This window comes from Pelobates fuscus, chromosome 6 (assembly GCF_036172605.1).
Source record: "Pelobates fuscus isolate aPelFus1 chromosome 6, aPelFus1.pri, whole genome shotgun sequence".
Lineage (NCBI taxonomy): Eukaryota > Metazoa > Chordata > Amphibia > Anura > Pelobatidae > Pelobates > Pelobates fuscus.
In genome coordinates this window covers 117,948,693-117,972,408 of record NC_086322.1, presented here as the reverse complement: position 1 = coordinate 117,972,408, position 23,716 = coordinate 117,948,693, and the positions used below count along the sequence as shown (strand labels likewise).

General features: G+C 41.5%; 1 protein-coding gene across 3 annotated transcripts in view; it reads left to right on the top strand.

The window, feature by feature from the left end:
• The window catches only part of PALLD (palladin, cytoskeletal associated protein), a 359,849-nt gene that overhangs the window by 299,590 nt on the left and 36,543 nt on the right, over positions 1–23,716 (top strand). For 2 of the 3 annotated variants that reach the window (XM_063458192.1, XM_063458194.1), the window contains 4 exons: positions 7,821–7,956; positions 9,080–9,181; positions 12,098–12,148; positions 14,490–14,711. In XM_063458192.1, the coding sequence (XP_063314262.1) occupies positions 7,821–7,956; positions 9,080–9,181; positions 12,098–12,148; positions 14,490–14,711 (511 nt within the window). The remainder of the gene's footprint in view (positions 1–7,820; positions 7,957–9,079; positions 9,182–12,097; positions 12,149–14,489; positions 14,712–23,716) is intronic. The other variant, XM_063458193.1, reaches the window with a different exon arrangement.

Here is a 23,716-nt window from a genome sequence, read left to right as displayed (position 1 = left end):
TAGTAGATAACTCCCTAATTCCCACGGTATTAGGGAGCTATCTACTAAAAGGCTGAAAGACCTAAATTGGTCTTACAGCCAAATGTACTAATACTAAGTAAAGATTACTTAGTATTAGTAAATAATATGCCCCTACTCGCTATACCGAGAGTAGGGGCATGTCTAGTAAGCAGTGAGCAGCCTGTGGCTGCTCACTGTAGAAAAACAAAACAAAAAAAAACCTATTGGCCCCACCCCTACAGTCCTGCCCCCACCTCTGCGCGGTGGGGGCTATAAATCACAATGGGTGGGACCTATTGCCCACTCCCCGCCCCCACCCCTGCGCGGCGGGTGGGGGCCCTAAATAAGGATAAGGGGGGGCCTACTGTCCTCCCCCAGCCCCCACCCCTGAGCGGTGGGTGGGGGCCCTATATAAGAATGGTGGGGGTGACCTACTGTCCTCCCCCCCGGCCTTAAATAAAAATCCCCCTACCCCCCAATCAAGGTGACTAGGGGTCCCAAGCCCCTAGTCACCCCCCCCCCACCCACCCAAATAAAACTATCCCCTACCTACCCCCCTTACCCTAAAGATAGTGAGGGGGGAATAAAATAACTAATCTGTAAAGAAAAATTCAACTTACCATTTGACGTCGTCTTTTTTCTAAAATCTTAATTTTTCAGCCCCAAAGGCCAAATAAAAAGCCATCATACCCGTCGAATTTAAAATAAAATAAAAAACCTGAGCGCCAAAAAAAAATCCTGCCGAAAAAGAAAAAACCTGACGCTTAAAAAATGAATCCATCTTCACCCATGGAGGGCTCCGCGCAGACTGAGCTCTGCAACGCGGGGGAAGGCTTATAAAGCCTTGCACCGCCCTGCAATTAGGCTAAGAACACTCTGATTGGCTGGTTTAAGCCAATCAGAGTGCTCTTTGTCATTTTACACAGTAGGTCCTCCCCTCTCATCTTTAGGGCCCCCATCCACCGCTCAAGGGTGGGGCTGAAGACGACAGGTGGTTTCCCCCCTCCCCATTGTAATTTATGGCCCCCACCCACCGCGCAGGGGTGGGGGCCGGGGGGGAGGACAGTAGGTCCTCCACCCTCATTATCTTTATGGCCCCGACCCGCCGCGCAGGGGTGGGGGCCGGATAGTAGGTTTTTGCTTTTTTTACAGTGAGCAGCCACAGGCTGCTCACTGTTTAGTGGACATGCCCCTACTCGCGGTATAGCGAGTAGGGGCATTGGGGAGATTCTAATCTCCCTTATGCTATTATGGGGGTCATATTGACCCCCATAGAGTGAGGGGGGGACCTGGGGGGCTTATGAAGTGGCGGGGAGCACTGCTCCCTGCCTCTTCTATCTGTACATATTATATGGAGGGAGCTATTTGCCGGTAGCTCCCTCCTTGTAATAAACTGAATGAACAAACGAACACTGATACAGTGTTAGTTTGTTCGTCTGATTTTTTTCTATTCATTCATTCGTCTGTCTGATGAATGAATGAATAGATGAAATTCCCGTTCGCATGTCCAAGTGTTTAACAGGGCATGTGCGGGAATCTCACAGTCTATCGAGTGTGGGCAGATGACGTGTCCCACAGGGACTTCACCTACCCACACAAAGATGGCAGCGCCCTGAATATAGATCGGGGCAGAAAATAAAGATTCAAAATAGGTAATATGGGGGGCTTAGGGGCATTTGGGGGTGACTAGGGGGTCAATTGGATGTAGTGAAGGCGGGAGGGGGGTTAAAAAAAAAACGGGATTCGGCCATGACCGTGCCGCTTTAAAGGATCACTATAGTGTCAGGAAAACAAACTCGTTTTCCTGACATTATATAATCCTTGGGGGACCCTCCCACTGGGCTAAAGGGTTTAAAACCCCTTCAGCAGCTTACCTTAATCCAGCGCCGGACTCCCTCGGCCCTGGTGACCTCTCCTCATCCTCCCCCGCCGACGTCAGCTCCCGTGTGGAGTGGAATGCGCATGCGCGGTAATAGCTGCATGCGCATTCTAACAGACCACAGGAAGGCATTTCTCAATGCTTTCCTATGGGCGTTCTGCACACTGGATGCGAATTTCGCATCCAGTGTCGCAGAAGCGCCTCTAGCGGCTGTCAGGAAGACAGCCACTAGAGGTTGGATTAACCCTACTATGTAAACATAGCAGTTTTTTCTGAAACTGCTATGTTTACATGTGAAGGGTTAAAACCTGAGAGGCATAGCACACAGACCACTTTATTGAGCTGAAGTGGTCTGGGTGACTATAGAGTCCCTTTAAGGTGCAGCAAACTCTATGTCCACATTGAATTTTATATTGATCATTGTCCATGTTCAGTATTGCAATGCTTATAGTCCTTCTTCTAATTGTAGAGTGCCTACCTCCAACATGTAATGGGTTATTAGAAATATACTTTAATTTTATTTTTAGACAAATATTAGATGACATTATTACACAAAGACTTTGCACCTGACTTATCAAACAGTAAGGAAACAATCCAGAAACCTCTCCCAAGCTACCAATTTGGCAGTAAAATATATAATTATCAAACATATTAACTCTTCCAAGTCTCCTTACCTGGATATTTCGTGACTTTTTTTTTCTATAATTTACTTAATCAAGGGCATGCAAAAGCATAAGCAATAAAATATTGATATAATCATACATAGGATGAGCGTCACAGTGTGTGTGCGTATAACATTCTGAGAAATTTATATATTAAATATAAATTGCAAAATAGAGAGAAACGGTGTAGAAAGCAGAGTAAGAAAAATGTGCAAATAGCAGACCAGGTTATTCACTTAACTCTGGATTTTGGGCCCTTAAATCTGTATGGCAATCTGAGGTAAGACTAAACAAGTTGTAACTTGGAATACCTGGCGTTAGTGGCGGCAAGGACAAAGCCTAGCAAGCCAAATTTTTGTATTGGAGTTTTAGAAATCTAAAAATGCCAACAGAAGATAGTGACCCTGAAGGAATGGTATTGGCTAACAAGACTTCTGTATGCCTGCATGCCATTTTATGTTTACCGAGCTTCTGAAGTGTTGATCGTATAAATCAAAGACGTATTTGATGCAGCTCACATGTATTTGTGTACAGAAACCCAGAAATGTATCAATTTGATACAGACTTGAAACTACAATCGGGATGGTTGTCAGACCACGCTTCACTGACCTGCCAAATCTTCAGAAGTTACTGTTGATGAGAGCAGGGGGTACTGACAGGATGCATGTCCCTGCAGGAAATACCTACGCATACACTGGCAAAGAACAGACAATGATAATCACATTACAGAAGCACATCCAATTCACTCGTTCTTGTTTTAATCTCATACTTTCAATAGTATGTTTGTTCACTAGATTAGAAAACATCATATAAGAGGCATAAAATATAACCAGGCTGGCATAGTCTCTCTAGACGTACTTATTCTGTCATAGAGCTAAGTCGCATGTCTTGGAAAATTTATAGTGTGTTCTTTATATCTGTGGGTGATATCTTTGCTGGACTGACTGTGATAGTTTAGCTCTGCACATATGTATGACCCTTCTGTTCTCATTTAGGTGAATGCTAGTCATCAAATGAAAATAAATATTCTTGAGATAGGTGTAGGGTCATGCTAAAAAGATTTATATGATGAGAATTCCAAAGGTTTATTCATGAAGCAGGCCTAAAAACAATCCGGAGATGATAATTTTAGGTCACATGGACCATTTTATTTTACACCCGGTGTATACATGGTCTTGGCGTGGAATGGTTGTGCATGCATGGTCTTGGCGTGGAATGGTTGTGCATGCATGGTCTTGGCGTGGAATGGTTGAGTATGCATGGTCTTGGCGTGGAATGGTTGAGTATGCATGGTCTTGGCGTGGAATGGTTGAGTATGCATGGTCTTGGCGTGGAATGGTTGAGTATGCGTGGTCTTGGCGTGCAATGGTTGAGTATGCATGGTCTTGGCGTGGAATGGTTGAGTATGCATGGTCTTGGCGTGGAATGGTTGTGCATGCATGGTCTTGGCGTGGAATGGTTGAGTATGCATGGTCTTGGCGTGCAATGGTTGAGTATGCATGGTCTTGGCGTGGAATGGTTGAGTATGCATGGTCTTGGCGTGGAATGGTTGTGCATGCATGGTCTTGGCGTGGAATGGTTGAGTATGCATGGTCTTGGCGTGGAATGGTTGAGTATGCATGGTCTTGGCGTGGAATGGTTGAGTATGCGTGGTCTTGGCGTGCAATGGTCAAGTATGCATGGTCTTGGCGTGGAATGGTTGAGTATGCATGGTCTTGGCATGGAATGGTTGTGTATGCATGGTCTTGGCGTGGAATGGTTGTGTATTCATGGTCTTGGCGTGGAATGGTTGTGTATACATGGTCTTGGCGTGAAATGGTTGTGTATACATGGTCTTGGCATGAAATGGTTGTGTATACAGGGTCTTGGCGTGGAATGGTTGTCTATGCATGGAATGGTTGTGCGTGCATAGAATGGTTGTGCGTGCGTGGTCTTGACATGGAATGCTGTTTGGGTTGAGACTTTGTTCTCCTTTGACAAATGGTTAAATCTGTATAAACCTGTAGATATACACAGCAACTTCCTTATTATACTTGCGTGGTCTTGGCATGGAATGGTTGTGCATGCGTGGTCTTGGCATGGAATGGTTGCGCATGCGTGGTCTTGGCATGGAATGGTTGTGCATGCGTGGTCTTGGCATGGAATGGTTGTGCATGCATGGTCTTGGCATGGAATGGGTGTGTATACGTGGTCTTGACATGAAATGGAATGCTGTGTGGGTTGAGACTTTATTTTGTTCTCCTTTGACAAATGGTTAAATCAGTATCAATCTGTAGATACACACAGCAACTTCCTTATTATACTCCCATATAAATTTATGATGTAGCACGTCTGTGGTTATATGAGAATATAACCACAGACTATTAGCCAATCGTGTAAACAAAAGTGCTACATCATAAATTTAAAGATTCTGACAAAAGTTCTGATATGTTGATGGGAAATAATTTATTTTAAATGAATAATCAAAAACTACTTTAAGTTTAAATTTGGACGTTTACGTTTTAATTTTAATGACACATACTCACAGTTGTATTGCTGTTGCGAGTTTCTGGGGGGGAAACAGATCTAAAAAAAAAAAAAAGAGAATTCTTTTTAATCTATATGTAACTGTCTAGGAATTTTGCAGAATATATATTACCGTATGTGTAATCTGGATTTGATTATAGTAATTTAAACTGTTCATGGCAGAGCTAGAGTAATTTAATAATGTCTAGCATGCTTCAGAAAATCCTAAGGGGAAAGATGTTATGCCGTTTGTTAAATCCAAAATTGTTATACCATTGTTATCAGTATCTGGAATCAAACAAATTCAATTGCAATCTGATTAAATATTTCTTCTTCTTCTTCATAGAGTGGATGCTTTCGTCTCATTTTATCAGTATGCTAATCCTTTCATTAAAAGCACAGTATTATGGCTTGAAGATAAATGATAATTATATTTAACGATTTATTGAAACTGTGTCTGCCTTTTTCCTCTCCTGTACACTGCTCCCACATCATATGGGAAGAGGTTGCAAAATGTGATAGAAAGGAAATTACACATTCATCGTGGACTTCAGGCTGATAAATGTAAAACAAAAGTATCAAACTTAATTATGAAAATAAAAAGTTTATGGAATTCTGCAGTCAACATTACATTGCAGAGGAAATTCGTACATTCACCCATTTAATCCATTAAAGCAACACTCCAAGCACCATAACCACTACAGCTTACTGCAGTGGTTATGGTGCCTCTAATGCAGCTGGAGCACTGGATGTTTTTTTTTAAGCAGGACTTTTCGTTTGCTCTCCAGAGTTCAGCCCTGCAGTGCAGGGTAGCTCATTGGCTGAGGACAGAGCTGTTAATAATGTCTCTGTAAAATGTTATAATTTTTTAAACTGAGCCCAAACCATGATTATATTTTTAATCCTGAAATGTCGAGATTGATAGACAAAAATTGCTAGGTTACCGACAAGGAAAAAAAACGACACATACTCTGGGTTTCAGTTATGTCACAAGCTGAAGGTTGTGAACAGCCCAGTGCGTGATGATGCTAATATGTGGCAGGTGTGTCATTAAACTTTTAATTCACATATGAATGTTTCCGGCACTGAATGCATGTGTATTTATTATGTTATGATTTTGATGGATATGAGTTATAAGCTTTACAACTACGTGTCACATGCAATCTATTAGGGAGGTGTCTTTTTTTTTTTTTTTATTCTGCGAATGTGCTAACCCATGGGGTAATGAATATTTATTAGAGGTTTCAGCACCCCATATGACTTGAAAAGAATTGTAATTACACCCGAGTGTACGTATTGGTTTAGAGCCCTTTAGCACTAAAGTAATAATAGTAAACGTTGTGTCAAAGTATGGTGGCATAGTGATCCTCCCTCCATGGTCTATTTGTCATTATTGTGTGCGGTAATCTATATTGAAAAAAACACTCCCACCCTTTAACTTAATAGTTGTTAATGATGGCAAGAGAGCCCTGTCTTACCTACAGAAGTTAAACCACATTGAATTGTTTTAACACAAATTTGATATCCAGCACCAATCAGCACTGCTTTCCTGAAATCTCCAGCTGCCATACAGTCCAGAAAGCTGAGACCATCAGCTGACTATCTCAGCCGATCACCAGGCACCAAGGCAAAACGTTCTGGACTGTGCAGTGGCAAAAGGAGGAGACCGGAAGCAATGCTTTCAGGTGATAAGGAACCAACTTTTGGGTTTAACACCTAAAGATAAGACGGCGACCAACCTAGGCATTAAACCATTTTAAAACGTTGACAGTAAGCAGTTGTGGGGGATTAAGTCACCTGTGAGCTTTCCTTTTCAGTGTGCATGCGAGTATGTATGTATGTTTATAATGAATTTCCCACTACATCACTGTAATTATTTATTTGGGATATATATTTGTGAATATAACAGATCAATATTGATGTATATTGGTATTCGGTCTTCCCTAGAGAGATCAGTCACTAGCTTGCTTTCAGCTTTCCACCATTGTATTGATTGTTGCTGTTCAAGATCTGCCTAATTCTAGAATTCCCACGGTGCACACATGTTTTTAGATAAAGGATTGTTGTTTTGATTAAAGGGCAAACTAAGTATAGGTAATGTGAATAAGGGTACTTAATGGATGGAGAGTGGAGGAAAAAGGCTTGTGGGTGCTGTGAATGCGTGTTTTTATTGAACATAGGTTTGGCTTCATTAAGATTCTGTCCTTGAAATACAAGACGTAACAGGATATAGCTTATGTGTGTTTATTTTCTGTTATTGAATGCCTTTGACCTGCCATCAGCAGTAATGCTATATTCTGTAGAGAGAGAGGAAATCAAAGAGTCAGGGTGAATTCCCTTGTACTTGTTTGGTCAATTATCATTGTTCCTGCAGCACTTCATTAGCAGGACCGGTGGTTTAAATTGCTGACATTAAGACATTAAGCAAAGTAATCATCTGGACTCTGTGCAGTGATACCAAATGGCAGATTAAATTCCTCTGTACTCGTGAAAATAGCTCTTTACTATTAACATCAACATAACTCTTCAAAAGTTGCGTGCTATAATTCAGGTTTTCAGCATCACTTATTCATTTAAAGGTATTAAAATTCATTCCTGAAATCAGGAGCCCACACTATTCCTACAGCTACAGATGTTTGTTAATGTATCTCCACTTTCATGTTTCTCTATTCATTTGTTTGCCTCTTAATATTGCCTCGCAAGACTTGATACTGTCACTGTCAGAATATGCTTCACACTACCACTAAATATGATATGCCTGTTTATTTCAACAGAGGTTTCCCAAAGCGATCGGGCCGTACTGCCCGCATAGCATCAGATGAAGAGATACAGGGGACAAAAGATGCTGTGATTCAAGACTTGGAGAGAAAGCTGCGTTTCAAAGACGATCTTCTGAACAATGGCCAGCCGGTATTCCATTAAGAGCCCATATAATAGGCCTTTCTGAGCTCTAGTCTAGCTTTCTCTATGTTCCTAGAGTCATTTTAGTTAAAAACATAGTTTAATGATGCATAGCTAAGCCCTTGAATTTACCTTTACTGCTTTGTTACATGGGAAGTCTTTTCCGTTCACTCTAGAAGATTATTTCTTGAATATTAACCGTGAACTGGAACAGGTTATTTGCTATTGTTAGCCCCCAAAACGAGTCCTCATCCAAAAGTAGATTCTGTGACAAGACTGAAAGATTTTATGTTTCGAATAACTTCAATAAATAGGACTGATAAAATACAAAAGTAGAGTGGAATATACTTTGCTTCAATTAGTTCTGCCCATTTCTTTTTTTAAAGACCAAGAAAACCCGTGGTCATTCTGACATTATATCTTGCTTTCAGTCCACCAGCATGAGAATGTAAACATCCTCTATCCCCCATGGAAAAACTGGACATTGCTGAGTAAACAAAACCAGCATTGCTGGATGTGAAAATAGTTATATAGGCGATTCCATGGATAGTATTAGAAATCTGTAATGTCTACTGTTATGGAAACACTTCCAAGAGCAAAAAGTATGTTCTGTATTTGTCAACGCCACCTACCTCTAGCAAATTCCACATCTTTACCCACCTTACTGTACACAAAATGTTTGCTATTCATTGCATTGTAGCCATGGGAGCTTTCATTTTTTTTTAATTAGGAGTTTGCTTTGTGTCCTCTTTATCTAGACGTTAATTCAGAATGTTCTGATATTATGATTATAGAATATTTTGGTAATTTTTTTTTTAACAAAATTGGTGAATGGATCTTCCACATAATGGGACAGCATTAAACACTCAATGCACCATAATGCATAGCTATAGTTCTTACAAAACACCATTTATTTATTTTGTGTATACTGTACATGATATATAAAATGCACTCCATCTTTAGTGGAATGTCTTACTCAATGAGGAATACAAAGAATACTATTTGGGAAAGGCATCCATGAATTTAATCGTGTTCTTGTGTCTTGGAAATAGGAGAGAATAACCAGTAAAAAAAAAATAAAAAATAAACACTAAGTTGTCTTTCTGTTTTTGTTGTTTTCTTGTATATTTAGAAATTGACCTACGAGGAAAAAATGGCACGGCGTTTGCTTGGTGCTGACAGTGCAGCTACAGTGTTTAGCCTCCAAGAACCAGAAGATGATCCTAATATTAATGTAAGATCACATAGTCTAAAACTGTACTTTTAAATTGCATTTGTCACCTGGAAAAAAAATGACATTCCATTTATCACCAGCTGCACATTATTTCAAATGTTGCTTCTTACAATATGTTCACGCTATAAATGTCCCATATTTTTAAATATTTGTAATGTGTTTAAAACAAGTGCTAAACATACATGAAGTAAGCAGGTGAATCAATGACTTCTCATAAATATTTGGTTGCATATCAGACTTTACATCAGGCTAACAGCAACACCGTTCCAGATCAGTCATTTGTGTTGAGTGATGTTAAGTAGTTTTTTTCTCTCTCTCTATTTTATTCAAATGTTACACCACTTTAAGATATTTAACCTTGGTTTTCACTTGTAGCACTGGGGATGTTAAGCAAGTAAATAATGAAAAATCTATTGTTCTGAAGCACTTTTTTGTGTTCTTCTTACTATTTGTAATACCAAAGCCCATTTTTTGTATGTAGCCATCCATAAAAATATTTTACAGTACATTCCACAGTTTATAAGCCATGGAAAATACCCACATATATTTATTTCAGTGTGCATAAAAAAAAATCCAATGCCTGCCAGCAATTCATTCTGATGTGAGTGGAATGTTAACTCCGAGCCATAGAGATTGAAGCAAATAAAAATATAAATTATTTAAACAGGATTTTAGGAACAAGGTGAAACTTGTTATTTAAAAATGCCGATAGATTTCCCTTTTTATTTTGTGTCCTAATTTCTGTTTTATCCATCCGTAAGCTTGAGCCAAATGTTCTTTTTGCAACCTAAGTTAAAGCAGCTCTGTCACTGAAATAATTCTGTATAAAAGTTTAAAACAGGAGTTTAACTATAATTGCTAGTGGAAGTTCTTGGATCTCTAAGAGTAGGGGTGGCCATTTTGGAATGGCATCATCATTTTTAAACTCTGAGACCAAAAAAATGTAAAACTGCTGAGGTTTTTGATGCCAGTAGCCAATCAGAACCTGGCATTTGTGGTGGTGATATTCATCGTTATTACAAGATGTCACTGTCCGGGGAGTTACATTTGAACTCCCTGATGATTTAGGATAGTTCTAAATCCTGGTATTTGGGGAGGGGGGGGGGGGGGGATATTGGAAAATGTTGGAAATGGCTGAATAAATGTATAAGCTACTGGCATTTGTTTGCAGTGCTATTTAATGGGACAAAGGGAATTTCTGATGACTGCGGTGCCTGGAAAGCATTATGAACACATGGAAATGACTTTGGAATGCATTGAATGACGTTATCCAGTGCCATGTTGCTGCAATACAAGCATGCAGAGTGCAGTCTGTGCTGCCAGTGGCTGCTAGTCTCTAAATAGAGGGATAACTAATTATTATAAAATATAACATTTTCTTCTAACTTTTGAAAATGTGCTGTTGCTACAGTTGCCAGGAAGTCTGGTTGCTCACTAAAAATTACACATTAAATGGAGCTTCCCCAGGTTCCTAAACTACCATCACGTATCTGTCCGTGCATCATGAAACAAATTCCGATTATATATAAAGGATACAGTAAAACGAAATGTGCACTAGAGCTTTGTATCATTGATCTCTCACTTCCTCAGTGGAGTGTCTAAAGTGCACATTTCCTACATATTTTTGTGCGGCCTTTTTTGCATGAATCGTGCCACCAGTGCTTGAGCTAAACAGCCATGAGAGGCATTTCATTTGTACACAAGGCAGAATTTAATGATTTGTACAGTGCCTTGAAATGAGTACAAGTTATGCCATCATTCTATGTACAGTACTTTAGGTATTATTATTGTTTCTTTCAATTTATAGACAACCAATGTATTCTGCTGATTTAAACCATGTTTGAAGGTGATATAGGAATAAACAGTGACGTGAGACAAGTTCTGTACAGTGTATTTCAGTTATCTGTCTTAGCAAGGAGTTCAGTAATCCTGGTAAGCTCATATGGATAATATTTTGGTCCTGCATTTATGGACTGAGACACACTGTTGGTGAGCAATACCTCCTAACATCCTGAGCTTGCATAAACTGAATCCACTGATTGCCAAACATTCTCAGACAAGGTAGAATGAGAATGAATGCAGCTAACCTTTATTTGGATAAACACCAGCACATGGCCAGTATATTTTCACCATTGCATATAGATCATGCTCCTGCAGTCTCGCTGCTCAATTCTCTGCCATTTAGGAGTTAATTCATTTTGTTTATACAGCCTTAGTTACACCTCTTTGCATGTGACTTGCACAGCCTTCCTAAACACTTCCTGAAAAGTAACCTATATGTTTTAGGCTTCTGTACTGCACAGTCTGTTTAATCTAGATTTACATATCTCCTGCTCTGCCAATAGCCTCCTATTGTGTGATTAGAGTTCAATTTACAAGAGATCAAAAACTTCTAAATCACTTGCATCTAATTGAAAATAAAACCATTTTGTTTTCATGCAGGTTGTCAGTCAGCCATGTGAGGTGTGGCTCGGTCTGCCTAAACAGAAACAAAAGTGATTTAACTCCTAAATGGCAGAGAATTGAGCAGTGAGACTGCAGACCAAACCTGCTTCATTAACATAAAGTCGATGCCTATAGTATCCCTTAAATATAGCGCTCGGCTCTTCAGAATTAATTGCATCATATAAACTACTGAGAAAGGTTAATAATCTACTGGCTTTGCAAGGGAAAAAAAATCTGAATGTAAAAAATTATGTAGGAAGAATCTTATAACGTGAGGGTTGACACCAACCGGTGGGGGCAGTAATTTATCATCTGTAATATACATAAAGGTGTGCTGTATGAACATATTCCGTCTAACATAGGGCACACTAATTACAAAAAATGCATCAATACATGTTACATAGTAAGTCTATAAAAAAAAAAAATTAAAAAATTGCCCCTTCTTTTTTATCTTGTTTTCTGCCTTTTCAGGAAGTTGCCTCTCTCGATGCCTCTGTAGAAAGCACACTTGATACCCAAAAGGTTATTTTTTTTCCTATCTTTCTCTTTACCTGAATACTTTCCTTTCTGCACTTTTACTCATCTTTATTCTGACTGCACTCTACTCTGACATGGCAGCGGCTGTCTGACACACATCCCATGATGCTTGGCCAGCATTCTGGCTTGCTGAGAATCATGGGGAAAATACATTTCTCAGCACCTGTCATGCCAAAGGTCAGCCAACACTGCTGTACCCCATTTTGTGGAAATATTTGGATATTTTTGAAACCTGCTAAAACAAGCAATATCATATTGTACTTAATTTTATTAGACCTTGATAAAGAAAACATTAAACCTAATAATGTAACAGAGATTTCACATTAACCAGATAGAAGAAAGATTGCTCACTGTATACTGTAAAGTCAGTATAAGCAAAAAAAAATTAAAAGTTTAACTTTTCCAGCAAGTCATCAATGTGTGCTGGTCACGCATGCTTTGCATTGTATTAACTGCATGACGTTGGTGTTATGTTTGTTTTCTCTTAATGCCTCTGAGCCCACGTTAACCAAACAAGGTTACTGACACACCTCTTAAAGGTACAGTAATTCCACAATAAAGGTTGTTTGCCTGGTATGCAATTTTTATTTATCGTGTCCCACATTCAAGGATCAAGGGATTAACCATTTGTTTCAGTGATGTCGTAATTTATGAGCTGCTGATGTTACTTTGTGACTGAGATGGTATCCACTGGTTTAAAAAATTATCAAAGTTTTAGGGAAGGATTGAGATGCCACAGGGCCGAAGGCAAGTTACTGGTTTGGTGCAGCCATTCATTCTTTACATAGATGTGGTGAAAGGAGTTACGCAAATTCTGTGTTCCAGCGCCCCTTTCTAAACACTGGGCCTAGATTGCTGCCAAAGGTCACCTTATGGTTTATCCAGCACTAATCAAAATACTATCTATCCATTGCTTTACATGTTACAATAAAATGATGGTCAGAAATACAGCAGTTTTTATTTGGTGGATTAATGGATACAACTTGTCTTAGACATGGTACTCAACCATATGCTAGCTCGGAACCTCTGAGGACGTAAGACATTCAAAAAGTGTTTTGTACATTCATCAAAAAAGATTCCAGGTGATCTGTCGTCTATGATTCACTAATACATCTGCAACTGACCTAACTAAGGAGGTTTTCCCCCCAAAACATTTGTAGAAACATCTGCCATGTTAATCAAGGGGATTTCTATGTCTTCTAATTCCTATCTGTTCTGTGTAGCTTATTATTATGGTAGCTACGTAAACAAAGGACGTGATTGGAATTGCAACATGATTTCTGGTAACTTTAAACATTAAGGGAATTGCAACAAGTACCAGAAACTGAAAGAAAAAGTAGGAAAGTCCCCTGACGAGGAATGTCCCCAGAAAATACTGACCTGACAAGTCTATTCCTAGTTTATTACATGATTAAGTTAATAGAGTCTTGACCCTTTGACTGTTAGGTCGTTCGCCCCTGTTTACGCTAACAAAGGGTACTGATTGTACAATAAACAAATACTTCTGACACATTTTGTATATCATTACACTCATGTCAAATAAAATGGTCACAAATTCGGTCCATACCTCATTTACCGATTGCCACAAAAAAGTTGGGTCCAGCGTGCATATTTTTCAATATTCATGAAAGAGCAGCATGAACTCGTCTGCTCATCATTTTTATAGCAAAGTGCGGAATTTATGTGAACAGTGTCACAAATCTGTTCCTTTGTAATGAATAAAGACTTATTCTGTTTAAAACTTACATTTACCTCGTCACACGGAAATATTACAATTTAACAGTAGGCTAGTTAACTCCCGGTGCTTTATTTTATCCTATTATTCTAAGTTCTAAAACAGTCATTCCAATGAACTATTTTGTTATTTTCTTTAAAAGAACACTTTAGTGTTAGAAATGCAAAGCTGTATTCCTAACACAAAAGTGTTCCTCCCCCCACCCACACACACACACTTTTTTTACACTCATCTCTCTGAAACAGCTGGAAGCGCCTCTAGTGGCTGTCTAATAGACAGCTACTAGATGCAGGCTTATTACTGCAATGTAAATGTTTTAGTTTGCAGGGTTAAGAGAACAGGGACAGGATACTCAGACCACTTCAATGTGATAAAGTGGTCTGGGTGCCTATAGTGTCCCTTTTAAAATGAATATTCCTTCTTTAGAATACATTTTGCAAATGTTATATATTTTTTTTTTTACTATCATGTGTTCTTCTAGTAGTACCTTTTTAATGGTGGTGTTCGGGGATTGTATATAGTGGAAACTGTTCATGAATTAAATCAAAATTTAAAGATTGTTCAATTTGTATATGTTGTTTTGCCTTATAGGAGTACAAGGTGTCGAGCTTCGAGCAGAGACTTATCAGTGAGATCGAATATCGTCTGGAGCGCTCCCCTGTTGAAGAATCTGATGAGGAAGTGGAGCATGGAGATGAATCTTTGGAAAATGGCACACCTCCTCAATTTGAGACAAAACTGAGGCATTATAAAATATTTGAGGGAATGCCCGCTACATTCACATGCAAAGTTACTGGCAATCCAAGGCCAAAGGTACGAACGAAAGTGATATTGTTAATTCGTGCACATGTATATTTCCATGTCAATCAACGTTGTACTGAAAATACCCTATGTATAAATACTGCCACCTCATACATCCATTCTGTTAAACTTGCATAGTGCTGTTTTGCATGCCAGCTTAACCCCTTAAGGACCAAACTTCTGGAATAAAAGGGAATCATGACATGTCACACACGTCATGTGTCCTTAAGGGGTTAAAGGTGTTAATAAGTTTGCTATTTTTTAGCTTCTTATCGTGTTTATACATTTTTTTATTTTTTTTTATGGACTACCCAGAGCAGGCAACCCAGAATAGTGGCAAGTCACTTTTAAGCATTTTACCTTTGTGGCTTATAACCTTTGACAAGATTCGGTTTGTCTACTGCACGTCATGTCCGCACAAGCAGACATAATGGAATACAAAAATACAGAAAAAAACTGACTGCGCCAAATAAGAAATACTAGATAAACTTATACAGATATAAATGTATACACAATATTATGTATAACAATAAATAAAGGTAGTGCTTTTTTGGAGGTCAGTCTGTTATCCGCCTTAGTGTTCAAAATGATAACAGACTGACCTCCAAAATAGCACTGCCTTCAAAAGGTTTTTATTTCCAAAAAAATAATTTTTCTGTTGGGACTCTTTATTATTGTTATATCTCAATATTTTTATATATAATATTGTGTGTGTGGTGTGTATGTGTGTGTATATATATATATATATATATATATATAAAAATATGTATACATATATATAAATATGTGTGTGTATAAGATTATCTAGTATTTCTTATTTGGCGCAGTCTGTTTCTTTCTGTATTTTTCCTGGTTCCTCTTGGGTTATTAGGGTAACTAATTAACAGACCTTATTCTGCTGCCTTTGGAGTTAGCGCTATTTCTCCCCTTCTTTTTATAGTAATACTATTCTGCATAATAAAACAGTGGTTTCAGCTCGCATCTTTGGTGTCTGCAAGACAATATAGAGAGGCAAGTTATGTCGTAAATAATTTATCTGCCAATGCAGTGTGTGGAAATAAAGTTCATGTTGGAGAATAAGTTAACATTTCTATACTGGAAAATCGATTTACAAAATGGCTTATTGTGTGTATATAATTGATAATGGCTTTGGTTATCTCAATGTCTAGACTTCGAACAATAGTTTGTTTTTAACCAGGGAATGTAGTGTATTTGGCGAGAAAGTACCGCTGGTGCAGAAACAAATCTAGGCCAGACATTTCAATATAACATAACATGATTTTTCCCAAGATAATTGCTTTTTATAAATCAGGAAGTAATTATCTTAAGTGCCAAAAAGAGAAATGGAACAAAAGAATGAGTGAGCAGGTGAGGTCATGTAGGAAGGTAGTGGATCCAGCCGCAGTCCCCATTGAATGATCGTTACGTGTTGCCAGGTACCTTTCTCCATATTATTTTCTTGGCATATTGTACCAAGAAGTGTCTCAACAAATCCTCTGGCAATGAAGGACTGGTAATATAATAACCGTAATGATCTATATGAATAATATGGTCCTTTCAACAGATAGTGTTGTGTAACAGTCATACAACAAAATGATGTCAGTACCACTTATAATATATTCATTAACTCAATTAGGCAATGTATCGGACTTAATTGGATTAATGTATGTTCACTATCTGAATATCCTCTATCTGGCTAAGGCAAATACTGTAGGGGGATTCAATACTGTTTGGGACTGTGCAGAACACCATTATACATGGTAAATATAACTTATGATAAGTAATTTAAATACTATTAAATTATTATAAAGGAAGAACTGATCCAAAAGGGTGAGACTTTATTTTTTTTTATTTTTTGTGAATCGGTTGTGTGCATTTTACTATATGTTTTGCATGTTTGTAATAGCACTTTTAAGTTTCATAACAGGGCCAGTAAGCAGGCTAAATGCTAGTCTTTCAGTTCTGCACATTTTTTTTTTTGTTAGTGTTACCTGATATTACCTATAGCCCATCTCTATCATAGCCCTCTAGAGCATAGATAGGCAACCTGTGGAACTCCAAATGTTGTGGACTACATTTCCCATAATGCTCTTGTAGCAAAGCATAAAGAGCCTTCGTCATTATGTACATGAATTATTTCATTGTTTGATAGATTACAATTTTCATTAACACTGACCAGCCAAATACTTGTGCTCTATCACAAAAGTGGTATTTTAATAACCGGTGAATAGCTGCAGAATTTGTGATCTCTGTCTACCAAACAGCTACTAGAGGCACTTCTGGGAGTTTACCGGATTCTGGGTCCCCTAAATGACGCTGGACGTCCTCACACTCTGCATTAGGACATCTAGCATCTGTGAAATCCACATAGGAAAGCATCGAGGCAATGCTTTCTTATGCAGAGGGCCTAATGCAGCTGCTCGCCGTTCGTGTGCATTAGATCCCCCATCGGATGACGTCGCTGGAATCAGATGAGTAAATAAAGTTGTTTTGTTTTTTTTACCCTTTATCTGCTATGTTGGGGAAGTACAAGAGGGCACTGTAGCGTTTGGAATAACACTATAACACTCGAACACTGTAAAATCCCTTTACCCCTTAAGGACCAAACTTCTGGAATAAAAGGGAAGCATGAGATGTCAGACATGTCATGTGTCCTTAAGGGGTTAAGCACACTTCTTAACAGTCACCAGAACACCGAAGCAGGATATAACCGTTCCAGGGAACAAACCAGTTGTTCACACCTACTCTATATTCTTGAAATATTACTTATGGTATCTCCACTACCCACAGATGACAAAATACAGCAGCTGGGGTTTTTGTTGATGAACTAAAACAAAATATGTAGGTGGACATAATTCCTTTAAAATGTGAGCTATTTAGACTGTGTGTGCATGCTTTACGAAAGTCCAAGCTTTTCCTTACAGTAAGAGAACACATAAATAATGAACAACATAAGAAAATAATATCTTTAGGAAATGCTAACCACAGGGGTGTTGCTTGTTTATTTTCCAAAAATGAAGGCATTTATTATTGTGAATTATATGGTTACATGTCACAAGGTCACACCAATTTTTTCTGAGAAATTCGTATACAGAGCTTTTGTGGCAGTTTGCTAGAAAACTAACATTTTGCCTATACCTGGACATAATGTAGCCAGGCATTATCACTTAAAGGGACTCTATAGTCACCATATAAAAGCAAGAAAGACAGGTCCCCCAGCCTTCCTTCTTGCTTTTATATGAACTTTCATTAATTAAAAAAAAAAAATCGGTGTTTTTATATTAAAAACTTACCTCCGTTCCAGCGCCGAGCTCCCCGCTAGGCCGCGCCCCCTTTTTCGTCAAAATGACGAAATCGCGGGGCCCAATGGGACGGCTTCGCGCTGGACCAATCGCGTTCTTCATAGAGCGGCATTGAATGCCGCCCTATGAAGAACCTGAGCGCTTTACCGCGCATGTGCGCGGAATGCGCGTTCGCGAGCTGAGCTGTCTGACTGACAGCTCAGCTCGCTTTCTAAAATTATCAATAAGGGGGGGGACCTACTGTCCCCCCCCGGCCCCCACCCCTGTGCGGCGGGTGGGGGCCCTAAAATGATCAATGAGGGGGGGGACCTACTGCCCCCCCCGGCCCCCACCCCTGAGCGGCGGGTGGGGGCCCTAAAATTATCAATAAGGGGGGGGACCTACTGTCCCCCCCCGGCCCCCACCCCTGTGCGGCGGGTGGGGGCCCTAAAATTATCAATGAGGGGGGGGACCTACTGCCCCCCCCGGCCCCCACCCCTGAGCGGCGGGTGGGGGCCCTAAAATTATCAATAAGGGGGGACCTACTGTCCCCCCCCGGCCCCCACCCCTGTGCGGCGGGTGGGGGCCCTAAAATTATCAATAAGGGGGGGACCTATTGTCCCCCCCCGGCCCCCACCCCTGAGCGGTGGGTGGGGGCCCTAAAATGATCAATAAGGGGGGGACCTACTGTCCCCCCCCGGCCCCCACCCCTGTGCGGCGGGTGGGGGCCCTACAATTATCAATAAGGGGGGGACCTACTGTCCCCCCCGGCCCCCACCCCTGTGCGGCGGGTGGGGGCCCTAAAATTATCAATGAGGGGGGGGACCTACTGTCCCCCCCCCGGCCCCCACCCCTGAGCGGCGGGTGGGGGCCCTACAATTATCAATAAGGGGGGGACCTACTGTCCCCCCCCGGCCCCCACCCCTGTGCGGCGGGTGGGGGCCCTAAAATTATCAATAAGGGGGGGACCTACTGTCCCCCCCCGGCCCCCACCCCTGTGCGGCGGGTGGGGGCCCTAAAATTATCAATAAGGGGGGGACCTATTGTCCCCCCCCGGCCCCCACCCCTGAGCGGTGGGTGGGGGCCCTAAAATGATCAATAAGGGGGGGACCTACTGTCCCCCCCGGCCCCCACCCCTGAGCGGTGGGTGGGGGCCCTAAATACAAAGGGGGGGGGGACCCTGGTTAACCCTCCCCCCCCCCCAAAAAAAAAATATCTCCCTACCTACCCCCCTCACCCTAAAAATAATGAGGGGGGACCATTAACTAAAAACCTGTAAAAAAGAAAAAATGAGATAAAATCAACTTACCATTCGATGTTTTCTTTCTTCTAAAATCTTCTTTCTTCAGCCCCAAAAAAGGCCAAATAAAAATCCATAATAACCGACGCAATAAAAAAAAAAAAAAAAAAAAACCGAGCGCAAAAAAAAATAATCCATCTTCACCCATGGAGGGCTCCGCGCAGACTGAGCTCCGCAGGGTGGGGAAGGCTTATAAAGCCTTGCCCCGCCCTGCAATTAGGCTAAGAACACTCTGATTGGTGGGTTTGAGCCAATCAGAGTGCTCTTTGTCATTTTACAAGCGTGGGAAAGTTTTTTGGAATTTTCCCACGCTTGTAAAATGACACAGAGCACTGTGATTGGATGGATTTCAAGCCATCCAATCACAGTGCTCTGTGTCATTTTACAAGCGTGGGAAAGTTCTTTGGAATTTTCCCACGCTTGTAAAATGACACAGAGCACTGTGATTGGATGGATTTCAAGCCATCCAATCACAGTGCTCTTTGTCATTTTACAAGCGTGGGAAAGTTCTTTGGAATTTCCCCACGCTTGTAAAATGACACAGAGCACTGTGATTGGATGGGTTTCAAGCCATCCAATCACAGTGCTCTGTGTCATTTTACAAGCGTGGGAAAATTCCAAAGAACTTTCCCACGCTTGTAAAATGACACAGAGCACTGTGATTGGATGGCTTGAAATCCATCCAATCACAGTGCTCTGTGTCATTTTACAAGCGTGGGAAAATTCCAAAGAACTTTCCCACGCTTGTAAAATGACACAGAGCACTGTGATTGGATGGCTTGAAATCCATCCAATCACAGTGCTCTGTGTCATTTTACAAGCGTGGGAAAATTCGAAAGAACTTTCCCACGCTTGTAAAATGACAAAGAGCACTCTGATTGGTTTAAACCCACCAATCAGAGTGTTCTTAGCCTAATTGCAGGGCGGGGCAAGGCTTTATAAGCCTTGCCCACCCTGCGGAGCTCAGTCTGCGCGGAGCCCTCCATGGGTGAAGATGGATTATTTTTTTTGCGCTCGGTTTTTTTTTTTTTTTTTTTTTTAATTGCGTCGGTTATTATGGATTTTTATTTGGCCTTTTTTGGGCTGAAGAAAGAAGATTTTAGAAGAAAGAAAACATCGAATGGTAAGTTTTTTTTATCTCTTTTTATTTTTTTATTTTTTTACAGGTTTTTAGTTAATGTTCCCCCCCTCATTATTTTTAGGGTGAGGGGGGTAGGTAGGGAGATAATTTTTTTTTGGGGGGGGGGGGGAGGGTTAACTAGGGTCCCCCCCCCTTTGTATTTAGGGCCCCCACCCACCGCTCAGGGGTGGGGGCCGGGGGGGACAGTAGGTCCCCCCCTTATTGATAATTTTAGGGCCCCCACCCGCCGCACAGGGGTGGGGGCCGGGGGGGGACAGTAGGTCCCCCCCTTATTGATAATTTTAGGGCCCCCACCCGCCGCACAGGGGTGGGGGCCGGGGGGGACAGTAGGCCCCCCCCCTTATCGATAATTTTAGGGCCCCCACCCACCGCTCAGGGGTGGGGGCCGGGGGGGGACAATAGGTCCCCCCCTTATTGATAATTTTAATTTTAGGGCCCCCACCCGCCGCACAGGGGTGGGGGCCGGGGGGGGGGACAGTAGGTCCCCCTTATTGATAATTTTAGGGCCCCCACCCGCCGCACAGGGGTGGGGGCCGGGGGGGGACAGTAGGTCCCCCCCTTATTGATAATTTTAGGGCCCCCACCCGCCGCACAGGGGTGGGGGCCGGGGGGGGGGACAGTAGGTCCCCCCCCTTATTGATAATTTTAGGGCCCCCACCCGCCGCACAGCGGTGGGGGCGGGGGGGGGGGGGGAAGGAGAGTAGGTCTCCCCCCCCCCCCCCCCCTTCAACCACTATTGTGGACAGTCAGCTCCCTGTGGGTTCGGGCTTCAGCTGTCAGCTGAAGCTGAAGCTGTCAGCTGAAGCCACGCCCGCAGCAGTGCTGACAGGCTATCAGCACACAAAGCGCGTTCACAGTGCTTTGTGTGCTGATAGCCCGTCTGATGCATTCACCCAGAATGCATCGGACGAGAGGCCTTTTTAGGGCCTCTGAACTCGGAAGTCCCTCTGGTGGCCGTCTGATTGACTGCAACAAGAGGTGTTCCAAGCTTCCAATGTAAACACTGCATTTTCTCAGAAAATACAGTGCTTACAAGAAAAAGGCTCCGGGTAGCTGTAGCACTCACCTGAACAACCTCATTAAGCTGAAGTTGTTCAGGTGACTATAGTGTCCCTTTAATGTTTACAACTATGTCAACCTTCATAGAAGCATACATGTGGTTTATAGCTTACTTGGAAGTGTAGCCTTTTCTATTCATTGTTCAGTGACTTGCTCAACACTGCTCTGCTGAGACTGGATTCTATTACAAGAGATGAGTTTGTCTCTGTTAAATTAAATACCACTTTTCCCATCGCAGTCTGTGAATAATACCTCTGTTAATAGCAAAATATAAAAAGCAGGTTGCTCACAAATACAAGCAGATGTACACGGATGGACAAAATAATGGAAATGCCTGACAATGTCATTCTTTGTTTTCTTGAGATGGAGATTTATTTCACACTCTGTGCTACAGAGCCCTCTGTAAAAATGTAGTTGTGGTGATTGGCAAAGCCATGGCAGTGTGAGATTGATCCTGATGTTCAAATAATGGATGGAATAATCATGAAGCAACTGTACCGCAGGGTACAATGGGTCCTACAAAAAAAACAAAAATGCATTTTCATTAAAACACCAGCATAGCCCAAAAACACGGCGATTTAAAACAACTCTTGGAAGCATTAGGTAACATAGAGATGAAACACAAGACGACACCCACTCCTACTCTGGCCGAGACACTCCGAGACACAAGGAGATCACTTACAGAACTATTATTAGACGATGCAGTCAGAGATCTCACCTGGTCCAGGAGAACCTATTATGAAAAAGCAAACAAGTCAGACACTTTACTAGCAAGAGTCCTACGGCCAAGACAAAGAAGATCCCACATAGGAGAAATTAAGCACAACGACGGAACCATAAAAAACGCCCCAGCTGACATAGCCCAAATATTCACGGAGTACTATAGAAAGCTATATAACGACACACCCAAAAATGATAACCAACGACTAATGGTGGAAGACACCATGCTCACCTTTCTACGGAACCTGAACTTGCCGAAACTAACAGGCGAAGCGACACAACACCTAGCGGAAGACATAACTAGTGAGGATATCGACAAGGCCATAGCAAGCCTCAAAAGCCACAAGGCTCCGGGCCCCGACGGTTTCGATGGGGGGTATTATAAAACGTTCCGGGAGGAACTCTCCCCCAAGCTAGCACAGCTATTTAACGACTTTACGGCGGCCAGGCAACCCAGACAAAGGGATGTCTTTGGCAAACATAATCCTCCTCCCGAAGCCAGGCAGGGACCCCATGCTACCAGCAAACTACAGGCCTATTTCCCTGATAAATCACGACATCAAGATACTAGCTAAAGTCTTAGCAGAACGACTCAACCCCATCCTGAAAACATTGATACACCCAGACCAAGTGGGCTTTATACCAGGCCGCCAACTATTTGAGAACACCAGAAGGAACATGGACATCATTTGGTGACAAAAAACAACCAAAACACCCACCTTAGTGGTATCCCTCGACGCTGAGAAGGCGTTCGACAGAGTAGAGTGGCCTTACCTCTTCAAGCTACTAACCTACCTGGGATTCCCTGAAAAATACGTCGCCTCAATAAAAGCAATGTACAGCAACGTAACGGCCCAAGTAAAAATCATAGGCACACGTCCCCAACCCTTTCGCCTTGGCAATGGCACGAGACAAGGATGTCCACTCTCGCCTCTACTATTTGCATTATTCCTAGAACCCATACTACAGGCGATAAGGGAAAAAATTTTGTACTCTCTCTTTTCTGCCTTTCTGGTAAAGATTAAGCCCACGGGCCGACACCAAAAATCGGGAATATACGCAAGACAGGACCTGTCCCAGCCCGGCGGTAGCCGGGGGGCGACGGGGGCCAAGAGCCCGACCAGAGAGGTAGACGACAATATAAGCTTCCATATACATTGTCGAAAAGCTTTGTTACATAGTTTAAACATTATCGTTATTGTGAAGTATTGCAACATCTAAAAATTTAAATAAACAGCAAACCAATGGTACTTAGACAAACCGGAACAAAAGACCAAGTAGGACAGAGGACACTCGGAACAAATACCAATACCAAAGATTCCGACTGTATTAACACAATTGTTACATTGTACCTCGTCAATTCTGTATTTCTGTATTTGTCAAGCGCTTTATCCATAAATAGTATTAAGTATTTAAAAAAAAAACAAAAAAAACAGCATAGCGATCTTTGGACCTAATGATTCCCATGAGATGACTCATGTACCCTTACTGATCCCCAACATGACAACAGTTGATG